This window comes from Phoxinus phoxinus, assembly GCF_949152265.1.
Source record: "Phoxinus phoxinus genome assembly, chromosome: 15".
NCBI classification, from domain to species: Eukaryota; Metazoa; Chordata; class Actinopteri; order Cypriniformes; family Leuciscidae; genus Phoxinus; species Phoxinus phoxinus.
This window is the reverse complement of record NC_136890.1, coordinates 28,441,679-28,455,706: the sequence shown is the minus strand read 5'-3', so window position 1 is coordinate 28,455,706 and position 14,028 is coordinate 28,441,679. Positions and strand designations below refer to the sequence as shown.

The following is a 14,028-nucleotide window of genomic DNA, read 5'->3' as shown; positions in this document are numbered from 1 at the left end:
AACAAGAATATATAGAACATCAGTAAGATTTTTTTTATAGCAACTCATACTTTTATTTAGCAAGGATGCATAAAATTGATCAAAAGTGACCGTAAAGATGTTTATGTTACAAAAGATTTCAAATAAATGCTGCTCTCGACCTTTCTATTCATCAGAGAACAATTCAAATGTAGCTTTTCACAAAAATATTACACAGCATCACTATTTTCAGCATTGATAATAATAATAAGTGTTTATTGAGCACCAGAATGATTTCATGAAGGAGCATGTACTGTAACACTGACGACTGGAGTAATTACATTTTTAAATATATTAAAATAGGAAACACCTGTTTTATTTAGTAATAATATTTCACAATATTGCTGTTTTTCTGTATCATTGTTCAAATAAATGCAGCCTTGGTGCACATAAGAGACTATTTAAAAAAAAAAATCGTACCCATGTACCCGATCTTTTGAATGGTAGTACATACTGTATATAGATCTTAAAGAAAATGAACAAATTAGAATAAATTAAAATAATAAATGAGATCTAAAAGAGTAAAACATTTGCATATTGGATTTTTTTAGGGGTGCTTTTTTTTAACACGGGGCATTGGCGGACTCTCCATTTAAATAGAAATTGGTGTAAAGTGTCCCTTTGCAGAGCTAATAACCTTTTCAAAAAAGTTTTTATTATATTATTTAACTTGGGTACTTTCCATGAACTGGGTTATAAGGATGAACTAAATAAATATAATAGGGCCCTAGTGATGTCACTTTCTAGGTGTCATTTTAATAACATACCACAGTGACTTGAATATCAATTCAACAAATTACAAAATGTTGCATTTTAGGTTAATATTTCTGAGATGGAAATCCAAAATGGAATGTCACCATCCTTGGTAGATACAGACATTTTAGAACTACTATTCATACTATTTTATGTTATAGTTTACCAAGCATTTGCAAACATGGTAGCATTTGTGCCGCTAATGCTTTAAAAAAATTAATGGGTCTTTTTTTTCTTTTTTTTGAGATTTATACCCAGTCATATACGTCAGGTAACACATAGTTATATCAGGAAATCAAATAAAATGTTAAAAAAGTAGGCTGCTGTCGCCTTATGAAAATGAATGCTGCATGATGATATGAACCATTTTCCTTTCCATAGTCACATAAAAAGGTGAAATCTCTCCTTTCCTCCATTTAATGTCATACATTTTCACGACATTCCTGAAACATTCATCAGCTGAGAGCCTCATTATGCTATCTGGGCCTGAGATTGGCACTCTTGCAAATATTTAAAAGCAAGGCAAATGTGATGTGTCACAATATTCACATTAAAAGAAGCTTTACCTAAGGATTTATTATCGGCCTACCTAGTCAATTACCAGCTAATGAGCTGACCTCGGCTGACATTCACTCCCAAACTGCTGAGGAGGAATTCGTTTTATTTTTTTCCGTCGCAGGAAATGCTTCAGTCACACCGAAAGCAAGTATGTTAGAAACTGTGGATGTTTATTAAATGTCACTGTGAACATGAAACACATTTTAATGATCAACAACAACAAAAAAACGGCTAATACAAGACCATAAAAAATGGCTAGAAATTGAAACCGAGTCCATTGTACGGTAACTCATAGCAGAGCGTACCACCGAGTGTTAAATTGTATACTGTAGATCTGCGTTCGCTTTCATAGCCGGTCACAAATGACGGGTTTGAAGGTTTGGGGGATGTTAGGAAGGGCAAGGTGTGTAAAGAATGGAAAACATCCTCTTGTCATCCTGGGGTGTTGTTATACTGCAAGACATGCTCAATTTCACGGTTAAATTATTTACATGGATGACTGGCAAGCGCTCTCAGCAGGCAGGTGTAGTTTGAGAGGCCATCGGCAGGGGTTCCTGAGTTCCAAGAAGTTCACAGAGAGCAACTAGGGGCCACGAACTGACAATCTGTATTTCCCCAAAAGCTGTAGCCGTCACACCTTCTGTCCTTTAGCGCAACAAAACCAATCTCTCTCATTGCAGACCACATTTCACATTTCAACATCAAATTTATTTCAATACACCTGTGGAGAGCAAGAAAAACATGGCGTGATGAGGTGCGGGGATGTCTTTTATTGACGTTTTTCACTTTATTTTGAATGTGCATGCTAGGACAGCTGGAGCATAGACATCCCTCCTACAGTTTCCAGAGGGAATTGACCGTGAAAGTCAATCTGCATAGCGGCGTTCATCTTAAACAATTTCACCTCACAGAAATGCCTGCAGTTCTCTTTATTGAGCGAGAATGTGTCACAAACTTGATCAAAACGCATCAGTTTGGTTGGGCTGTGACATCTGTTTGCTCTGTTGTAGTTTCGAGTTCCTTTGACGTTGGTGAATTGGTTCTTCAGTAGGGGTTGGCATTGCAGTATATACGATAAGTTAGCCATTTGAGCATAGATAAACATTTGATCAATAAAGCAGGTTGATATTGAAATGCGTTGCATTCTTAAAATACTCTGAGGGATAAGTTATCCTTTGATTCATAAAACTATTTCTTTGATTTCCATCCAATATAGATATAAAAGTGATTGTAAAACATTTCGAAACAGAAGTGACTATTTTGACGTTGCTGTTTAAAGTGCAGACAATGTTCATCTTTGACAGGATAATCAATGTACAATCACATCAAATATGAAGATACAAATAAAGTTATGAAACCGATTTTCACATTCTAAACACTGGGTCATCTTCGCTAACATGGACATCGCATGATAAATGGCATTAGTATACAAATAGAACATGTTCAATATTGTGTTATCAAAACTAATACAAACACACATAACAACCAAAGTAAATTAATAAAAGGACATTGCAAGTTTATGGTTTGGAAAGGAAACATATGCTCATTGTCAGTGCCGTAAATTAAATAGACAAGAGAAAGTTAGTGAGTCAAGTCTGCATAGATAAAAAAGCAAACAAATACAAATAGATGAAACATAAGTTTACCCCAAAATCAGTTCAATCAGTTACTCACCCTCATGATTTTATACAACCGTTCAATAAACAAGATTGAGTCAATTGCATTTTTTGACAGTATTGCCATACACTTGGTGTACTTTTGCTTCACAAATGAAAATAGATCCATATGGAATCAAAATAGAGCCGTTGCACAACAGCGGCGGCTAGTGTTTCTTCCTGAATGATTCATTATTTTGAAAAGATCAGGTGAGTGAATGATTCAGTGATTCACTCATAAAGAGTCACTTGATCCGTTCTTGTATGAATCAGCATTTATGAACAAAGTGGTTGAGTAAATGATTCAACAATTCAGTCAGCCACTTCTTTCATTCTTGAATGAATCAGAGTATTTGAACATTCTATGATCCATTACTCACTTGAGTAAATGATTCACCCATAAAGTCATTTGCCCCCAGCTACTGGCATAACGATATGGCGTGCAGAAAGAGTCACTGAAAATCTATTGAACTGTTGTATTGTTGTATGTCAAAGCATTACTTGCGACAATATAATAAAATACGTGTTCTTTAAAATGCCGAAATGTAATTTAGATCTTGACCCATTTTAGGGTAAACTATTCCTTTTTATTTCAGAAATTTCCCAATTTATCTCAAACAAATTACATTAAATGAATGCATGAGAATATATTGGTGGCAAACCGACGAGCTACTGAAACGATCTCCCGGTGATCTGACAATAAAAACAGAAGAGTCAGTCTGTTCACAACAATAAAAGCAGTTCAACCCAAGTTCACTTCTCAGATCTCCTCCAAGATTAAGCCTTAAGCTCAGTCAATCCATCTCACTGGGATTTCAGGTGAACCCGACCTACTGTGCATAAGATAAAACCCAACACTCTGCTAACCGGCAGTAACACCAAAGGGTTACTGTGTTTTCTGAGAGACGTTTAGCTTCTCCATTGATAAACCTTCCACCGACTGACCTGTCAAGAGTGAAAAATGTGCCTGTATTGGCCCATCACTCTGAAAGCCACCACTGTGACACATATTCTCTTTGAGCATCCCTGGTGGTCAATAACGTATTTACTCGACATGTGGGGAAAAGTAGTTACCTCCCAGATATTACAGCGGTGGCTGGACACACCAATGGCAACCTTGTCATGTTTAACTACGAGTTATTGATTATTAAGCACTGAATGAAAATAACATAGGACAAGCTGCCTCTCTGTCGGATGTTTGAGAAGAGTTAAAAGTCTTTATTTTTTATAAAAAGCTACACAATCTTGCTAAATTTCACAGCTACAGAAGTTTTTTTGTTTTTGTTTTTTCTTTTCTTTTTTTTTTACACAACATCTACTGTTTTTTTTTTCATTAGTACATTTTGACAATACCTGCAATGTTTCGTCATAATAATATTCAGAGATGTGAACAGCAGATCAAGAGAAAAACAACAGCCCACTGGGCATTAGCACGAACACTACAAGATGGTGGGAAAACGGGGATTGAAAGATGGATAGAAACAGAAACATGAGAAAGAGGTTGTCGCTATAAAGTTCTTGCGTTTATGCACCGAGTGTCTCTAACACCTACAGCCATCTTTTGAGTTGTTCTAGTCAAGTTTTCTAGTTCTCGCTCATTTATTCTCCTCCTTGGTCGGCCTGATCTTCATCTCGGTGAACTTCAGCGAGTACTGCCAACCCGTCCAGGACGACCACTCGATGCCGTCGGCGTACGAGGTGTGCTGGCCGCGCAGGTACTGTCCGTTGAGGTTGGAAGTGTGGCAGTTGCGGTACCACCAGGCGCCGTGGTAGAAGGACGCACAGTTATTCTCAGAGTGGTCGTTGTCCTTGTCCTTAGTGGTGAATTTCATCCCGTTGTGTTTGAGCAGCGAGTCGCCTGCAGCGTCAGATCGATGCGTGATGGAAAGAAAGATTGAGAAAGACAGAGGAAGGGTGGAAGCGTGAGCGTGTGATAGACAGGGACGGTGAGGAAAAAAGACAGAAACAAAAGAACAAGTGAGTCACTCAACCGCAACGTCTTTGTTTATCCGTATCATGGAAAGTTTAGAAACTGCAGTACACAGGGTTTCAACAAAGAAGTTTTGTTCCAAAACCTAGTGAGCTGCCTTGCTGTCTAAAGTCTACAAGCGGCCTTCTAAGGCATCCATGGAACCTCAAAACAAGCATACACATACACAAATATTATGTAAAATGTACATTTTTAATTTGTTTCTGCAATGCAATAATGATGACTAAAATATTTCAATTAAATATTGTAACTGTAATGGGATGTATAATGTATCTTACGTTTGAAAGAAAACAATGCAACTGTATTGTATCATTTCAAATTTAGTGATTTAAACTGTCCTGTGCTTGAAAATGCGTTTTATAAGTAAGGGATAATGTATAGCAAGGCGGTTGTTATAGCGAATACAACCCTCTGTTTTCCATGGCAACGGTGTGTTATAACTTAGCAGCGCTCTGTTATCAAGAAATAGCAGACCGCATTCTACATTAGAATTCAACCAAGCCATGTAAAAATGTAATGTTAATACACAACTGTTCAAAAGTCAGCAAGGATGCAATAAATTGATTAAAAGAGACAGTTAAGGCTTTTACATTGAAAATATAAATTCTATTTAAAACAAATGCTGTTCTTTTTAACTTTCTATTCATCAAAAATGTGTTTCGTCCTAAATTGAAGGGAAAAAAAATCCTTTTTCTTCAGGTGATAGGTTCTAGTTCTATTTTAAATTGTAATAATATTTCACAATATTTCTGTTTTACTGTATTTTCTACCAAATTAACGCAGCCTTGGTGCGCAGAAGAGACTTGCAAAAACATAAAAAGTCAAAGTGACCCCAAATTTTGAATGGTAGTGTATTTTAAAACCTTTATGCACATAATATACTGTAGCATAGCCTACATTTATGCATTTATACTTGCTTTTTATAGCTTTCAATTCATACAATCAAATTCCTTAGAATAGGGATGCTAAAACTGCTTATAGGCTCATATTTTGAGCAGTAAAACATAAATTGGACACACATTTCACAATAAGCTTAGCATGTTTACATCTGCATATTGAGATTGCTAGCTCTGCTAGTGATGTGGAGAGAGACAGAAACCAAAGAGGGGAGCGTTTTAACGCGTTGCCGCTAATGTGCCCTTATTAAGCTCTGTGATGTATGTCTCAGGGACGTAATGTTGCAGTGTGCAGCTAGGCTAATCTAATCCCAGTTTCCTGCCTCCATACCGCCCGGCTCCGCTGGGCCCGGCCACGCTGACAAGATCAGCTTTTTATTGCCAGCCTTGCAGTAAAACCCTCCTCCTGTCCTCTTCCTCTGACTCTAATTCTACCCTGCTGCAACATGTATCGTGATAGCCGTTTTATTGGGACAAAGGAGATCCAATTGACGGCGTTATGTCATATTGTAAAGTGTGTTACACATCATAAACTTGTTTCTGGTGCCTCATAGATTCATCATTGTGGTCTAGCAGATAACGAATCAGCAGAATGATAGGGGTATAAAATGACAGCATCTGGACTGTGAAAGGAGACCCATGAACAGCTGTGGAGATTACCAGCAGAAAAAAAACACTACAGGAGATTGCTTTACATGGTTTTAGCAGGTTTAAAAGGTTAAAAGATGGTCATTTATGGTCGTTGGCAGTTTCAAGCTGGTCTAAGATGAGAATCCAGCTAGCTTAAACCGGCTAAGACTTTACCATTTTAGACTGTCGGCCGTTAGACTATCAGACTATTAGACTATCATGCCGTTCCAAACCGGTGTGATTGTCTTTTTTTTTTTTTCTGTCAAACTAATATTGGAAAAAAAACATTGACAACCAAACCGTTTCGGTTCCAATTGACATCCGTATAATGGAAGGGGATGGGAACCGAAACTGTTTGGCTACCAACATTTTCTTTCACAGATAACAAAAAAATGTCATGCTGGTTTGGAATGAATGACATGAGGGTGAGTGAATTGTTAGAATTTTCATTTTGGGGTGGGTTTTCCTTAAGATGGGTCTCGAGCTAGCTATTTACAGTCATTTGCTGGTCAGAACAAAAAGCTGGTCTAGATGGCCTACATGGTTCAGCCATGTTGGTCAACAGTATCAACTATCATGTTTTTACCCCTTAAGCGGCACCCCCTTTTTTTAATAGACATGAAAATGCACATTCCGAACTTAAATGGTTGTAATTCTAGAATATAGATGTAAGATTGGTCTTGTTTTAAAGAAGACATTTGGCAGATTTTTGTAGAAGTGAAATAAATTAAGAAAGTTAAACAGAAAAAAAGTTATAGAAGTTTGAGTTTATGAAAATGTACACTCTAAAAAATGCTGGGTTGTTTCAACCCAATTATGGGTCAAATATGGACAAACCCAGCTGTTGGGTTAAATTTTTAAATTAAATTTTTAACCCAACGTTTGGGGTTTGTCCATATTTGACCCAAAATTGGGTTGAAACAACCCAGCATTTTTGAGAGTGTACAATGTTAAAAATTTAATTATACATATTTTATATAAAATATATATTTTCAAAACTTGGAGGACTCTAAAAATGCTAAAAAATCAAAGCCAAAAATCTGAACAAGTTGTGTTTCAAATTTTAGGTTGATATCTCAAAAAATAAGCTTTTAGTAAGATTTTGTTTGGGCGCAGTACCACACTTTTCCACTAGTTGACATTACTGTCCATAAGGGCGCCTCCATTTCCATATGTTGTTTGAGTGATCTGAACCATTAAATTTACAATTGTCATATAATTTATGAAGTAGACATCCTATTCAGAAGTAGTATTGGAAGTTTGGCAGATTTTGAAATGAATTCAACCTCTAAGAAACACAAAAAGAACACGTATGTGCATTATAGCTCGCTGCCACATCACAAATGCTGAATCTATTAAATGGATGCTATCTTTTGAACTCTTGGCATGAAAACAAACTGAGGTTTCTACCATTCTTTCATGATTTTTCATGTTCATCACTATTTCAAAATAAAGGTCTGAACACGCCTTAGGAGTATGAAAATATTCTTGTTGCAAATTGATAAATTACGGCTCCTCTGTCATTTATTTTGAAAATCAGTCACCAAATATGTAAACTAGAGATTTTAAGCTTTCAAATGATATACAGTTTGTCAATATTAGTTTAGGGTATTACTGTTTTAAATATGCAATGGCTGTAATTATCTATGCCAATATAAGCGGCTAAACATGAATTTGAACACTGTGGTCAGTTTTAACCAGTTTAAGCTGGTGTACCTAGCCTAACTAGCTTTGGAAACGAGCTAACAACCTTAGTTAGGGAAAGCTGCTGGCAGGAAATCCTTCACTCTTTATAAGAGCAAATCTTTACCAACTGCCTGCGTAATACTAGTATGTTGCAATATTCATAGAATCTCCAATCATACAAACAATGCTGGAAAAAATTTTCATTTGCTAGAACGAAATGATTAATCATTGCAGTAAATTGCAGATTCTGTGCAAAATAGACCTCACAATTTGTGCACTTGAGGGGGTGTGTAGCGTGTATCAGCATGAAGGTGCATCTCAGACTTTTCTGAAATGTCTTGAGACAGACCCACTCAGGAGGGCGATACGAGTCATTAGGTATGCGCATGAATGCATAATCGCATAAATGCCGAAAAACACTGCAACATCAGAGAGAAATTATACACTCCTCTACTTGGACAAGCATTGTTACAAAATAATCAAACGCTCACATGCAATTTCGCTTCATACTCTGGCCTCCCTAATGGTAGTGAAAACATTTCTGTGCACTTGCAAAACTGTCATTAGCATGCTTTGAAGTTGGCACTGTATTAGTACTCAGAGTGTTTACCGAGATCAGGGCATCATGGGTGTAAAAACTCATCTCAGGTAATTATTTCTTCCCCGAGATCCCTGCTGTGGCTGAGCGCTCTTTCTCTACGCTATCGTAAAGGCCTTTCATTAAACAGAGTAGCATTAAAGACACCACGCTTGTGTTATGATATGCAAGCAGTTATGATATGAAAATTCTCGCATGCAAGGACAGGGTGTGTGAGGAACACTTTTACACCAAAAGATTTTGTTTTGTTTTATCTCAGTTGCAAAAAAAACATCACAGTAATTTATGAAAAACAGAGGATTCTGGGGTATGGCTCATCAAAATCTCCACAGGGATGCACTGTCATATTGAAATAATGTCATATCAAATCGGTACATCAGCATCAGCGCACAATCGCTAAAACACTTTCAGACAGCTGCTCTGCACAGTTTTAGATGTCTGCTAAAGAAGTAACTTGGACGGTTTAGTCTTTTACTAATGGCCCGGATGAATGAGATTCTCTGTGGTTTTGCATGCCACATATTTTGGTACATTTTCAAGGCGTTACAAGTAATTATATTTCCTATTTAAAGTTTTGTTCTTATAGTGCATCAATTCATGAGTGCATGTTATTCCATCCATCCGTAAGGCCTATAAACCTTCAAACTTGAAAAGATTTTTTTTTAAACGTTTTTCAAGACTTCTATACACCAGTTCCATAAAAAAGAAGGTAATATTGAATAACTTATATTTTAAACACAATATAACCAGTTCGCTTCCAGTCGCTCATGTTCAACGTCACGTACCGACAATTCGGGGAACGAGGGTTACATACGTAACCGAGACGTTACTTTGTCTATTTTTGCTTCGACAACAGAAATCGAATCAATGTTTTTTTTCTAAATATTTATATATAATTAAAGGTGACTTTTTATTTATTCATTTTTAAATAGTATTATTACTCAAATACTATATCACATCGCTGTTGGACTGAAACCTTGTATCCTCCAAATATGCTACTTTTGAAAATGGAAAAAACACTGTATTTTTTAAATAATTAATCACTGTGGGCCCTATTTTAACAATCTGAAGCGCAAGTATCAAACGCGAAACGCAAGTAACTTTGTGGGTGGATCTCGGCGCAAATCTAAAACGTGTTGGTCTGAAGTAGCTTCATTATTCATAGGTGTGGTTTGGTCGTAATGTGAAATAACCAATCAGAGCGTCCTCTCACATTCCCTTTAAGAGCAGACGCGCTTGTTCCATGGCGGATTGCTATTATGACGGCGGATTTCCCAAGCGCACACCAGGAGCGGTTCACAGCCGAGGAGACCGACGTTCTCGTCAGGGCCATAAAAGACAGAGAAGTGACATTGTATGGGGATGGGAGAAACCCACCGAAATAAGCTTTGTTTAAACAGGCGTATAATAATTTGGGTAAATGTGTAAGCTAGATTAATTTCTTCACATCTTCATGGACACAACAATGATTTCCCTCATGTGTAAATATTTTTCCTTGTAATAATGTATAAATTTCACAAATGAAAACTGCTGTGTCTGTGTAGATGTGAGAATCAAAGTGTATGCGCGATGTGCACATTATGGCCAAGCCTGCGCCCTTAAAATAGCATATGAATAACACGCGCAACTCACCACTGACTTTAGACTAGGTTTTTCCTGGTCAGTGGCAGAATTGTTTTTGGAAACCGCAAAATAGCACCAGGGAACGTTTGCGCCGGAACATGCCTCCCCTTTTCGCTGCACCGCATTTTGTTTAAATGAAAACATTTAAACTGTAATTGTGACATTTTATCTCACAATTTTGACTTTTTCTCACAATTTCAAGTTTACATCGAGCAATCTTTTCTCAGAATTGCATGAAAATTGTGTGTTATAGAGAAAATGAGAAAAAAAGTCAGTTTATATCTCGCAATTCTGACATTATAACTCACAATTGCGACTTTACATCACACGATTCTGAGAAAAAAAAGTCAGAGTTGCGAGATGTAAACTCGCAAGTGTGAGAAAAAGAAGTCAGAATGTTAAGATAAAAAGTCTATACCCTTATCTTTTGCAGTTTTTTATTCCTTGGCGGAAACAAGCTTCCACAGCGTGACTAATAGTAGTGATTAATTAAAAATAATAAAATTATGAAACATGGATATACGAGGTATCCGCCCCACAGAGATGATCAACACGTTTTTCTAGTTCATCATTAGTGTCAGAGAAAAGGATACTTTGTGGTAAAGTGTGAATAAATTAAAATCCTGCTTTTGAATTTTGAGCTGCCTGCCGCATTCAATTGTTTTCACGTTTGATTTTATGGCCGCAATGTGCCTTTTACTATTGACCTTGTGTCAGAATTTTCCCTTTCTAATTTCTGTGAAGGTTGGACTCTGAGGAGGGACTTGCTATATGTTTGACAAACCATTATTAAAGGTGTCAAGGACATCTCACAATGTTGCCCTCCAGAAACCTCATTTTGGGTCTGCGAAGTTGTGTGTTTAGGTGTTTACTCCTTTTGTTTTGTTCCACACTGCTGCTTACTCTTAAAAAATGGCAGTTTGATTTCATTGTGCTGAAACATTCGATCTGTGTTGATCTCTCTCAGCGTTTTATTCAAAACTAAGTTTCCTACTTGAGCAAGCACAGCTCAGACGAAAAAATCAAAATGTGATTTAATGCTTACGGTCAGTCCAACCTACCATTCATGTACACATTAATGCTTTAAACAACCATGCATGCATTTTAAACCGAGACAGCTGCGTAAGAGTCCAAACAAGACGTAATTGATAAGATTGGGAATCAATGTGGCATGACTCCTCCAGCGGGGGATGTTTAAGACAGCCTTGCTAATTAGACGCATGGATGCAGTATTCTCCTCTTGATTTATGTTAATAGGAGTGTTTGTTTACGTCTCCCATAATAAGCCTAGTGCCTGCTTTATTGGAATGCCATAGATGTATTCTACGGCTTCATTATCCCTGCCCTTTCCGGCACACTGCGAAGGTCACGCCCGCGTCCGGCCCCTGCGTGGAGGGCAGTGCTCGGGGAAAAACACCTGAGAATAATAGAGTGCGGGACCCAATTAACGTTAAAAAGAGGCCCCGGCGACAGCGCAGGTGAAGCATTGAGAATTGCTCATCATTTTGCCTCGGCACAGACGATAACCCGTGGCCTCTGTTGCTTTGCGTGCCACAGGAATATATCTGAACGCCACTGACAACAGGGCAGGAAACTTTAAATTAGTCTTGTGATTCTCATGATAGTTTCTATTCTAGGTTGAGCTTTTTTGTTTTGCTGGGTGCAACTCAGGCCACTAAGTTTGGATTTCCTGTCTGTGCAAATGCGGGCTTGTTTTAAACACAGAAACAGTATATATATATATATAATGTGGGCTTGTTATATTTGTTATAAATTGATATATATATATATATATATACACATTTACTTTTTAAAGTAAGCTTACCATAATTTTTACTAGATTATTTTTACTTTATTTAGTCTGTTTCTTCATTCAGTATGTATACAGCATTTTACATTACATTCACTGTTTTCTGCCGGTGAAATAATCAATACATATTACTTTTGGGGCGAACAGTAATTCGGATCATGAATTCATAATTGTATGCTAATTTCTATGTTCATTTTTTGCTATGTTTTTCTGTGCAAACATTTGCAAAGACTGCTGATATTTCTGATTTATGTCCCTAAATGGAAAAACATAAACATAAAACAAATATGATTTCTGACACCTTCCATGTCAGTTAAATTGTCTGTCATGGTCTAAAGTGGATGTTTATGGCCAGATAATCTGTCAGAAGTCTGTCTAGGCGAGACTACATATCAGCCAAAGAACTTTTACCAGCATTTACCTGAGGCTCCCTATTAAACCTGACATGAACTTTGGCTCCAGGCATCAATGCAGGTCCACAATTGAATTGCTGTTGTGCAGGATGTCTTAAGAATACAGAGCTTTAAAAGCAGGACACTATGACCTATGGCTTTCTGCGAGACCTCTGCCTTCTCAATAAATGTAATAGTTTTTGGCTCCACGCTGCAGGTAAGCACAGGAACTCTCGGTCAAAGGCAGAATAGTGTGAATCATACCTGCAGTGCCGGAGTAGTCCGCGATGCTCAGTGGGTAGCCATCCTCGTCTGGGTCAACAGAGAACAAACCCACTCCAAAAGAGCCGTACTGCGCAAAGGAGGTACTGTTCTCAAAGTCCTCCAGGTCAATCCTCAGCTCGTAGTTGGCTTGAATGGTAAGTGCATGGATTCGTTTCATGCCTGAAAAAGAGATTTAGATTAAGTTAATGAACAAAATGTGCAGATGAGATTTATTTGAATATAAAGAAGGTGGAAAGAGTGTTTGGGTGACCAGCTTGTGCTACAAACATAATTGATACCTCAAATCATGTAGTTTGTTATTAACAAAATACATTTTGGCCAATTCTATTTGGGACTGCTAGTGGGACAGAAATGTGTTTATTATATATATTGTAATCTAAATTATTTAACCCCCATTACAAATCAGGTTAATTGCCAAATTGACAGACTTTCAGCTGTTTGCAATGAGGAAATCAAACAAAAGTAATTGAAATTGCTCAACACAACAAGTGGTTTCCCCTTCTGCAGTCTCAAAATTATTCAACCCCCTGAATAGAATCCCTCACAACAGCACAAATCTGCAAAACAGGTGTTGTCTCAAGCCCATCTGATGCGAATGATCAAGGGCTTCATTAGTTGCACCAGGTGTGCTTAAGCTAGAACACATGATATATCTGAACTGGCTAGGTTGGTGTGTGTCACGTTTGACTGCATGTTAGAAATATGGCTAAGTTAGTCAAAAGAATGGTCCAAAAAGTTGAGACAAGATATCATCACCCTTCACAAACAAGGAACAGGATACAAAAAGATAGCAAAGGCACTAAATGTTCCCAGAGACACCGTTTGAAGCATAGCTTGCAAGTTCAAAGTTACAGGAACAGTGGTTATATATATATATATATTTCCCTAGTCTGCTGCCTTTAAAGTCTTGATACTAGTGAAACCATTAGCGAATTAGCATTGAGATTGTCACTCCTATTGGCTAACTCCTGCTTTGTTTTGAAACTTCTTACTTTAACATGAAAAGAACTAGCAGTGAACTTTAATATTCCACTGCAACATTCATAGCAAAGTTCTATAGTAAGAGACGCAACATTGTGAATCTGAAAGCACAAAATGCACGTCTTCTTCCTCAGAGGGGCGGGTCTGCTAGAG

The 14,028-nt window shown here is 37.4% G+C and overlaps 1 protein-coding gene across 13 annotated transcripts in view; it reads right to left on the bottom strand.

The window, feature by feature from the left end:
* Nucleotides 1-1,474: 1,474 nt before the first annotated feature.
* fibcd1a (fibrinogen C domain containing 1a) overlaps nucleotides 1,475-14,028 on the bottom strand; it is a 153,104-nt gene continuing 140,550 nt past the window's right edge. For all 13 annotated transcript variants that reach the window (XM_079636975.1, XM_079636970.1, XM_079636979.1 and 10 more), the window contains 2 exons: nucleotides 12,874-13,053; nucleotides 1,475-4,842 (listed from right to left, as the gene is read on the bottom strand). In XM_079636975.1, the coding sequence (XP_079493101.1) occupies nucleotides 4,580-4,842; nucleotides 12,874-13,053 (443 nt within the window). In that variant the 3' untranslated portion in view covers nucleotides 1,475-4,579. The remainder of the gene's footprint in view (nucleotides 4,843-12,873; nucleotides 13,054-14,028) is intronic.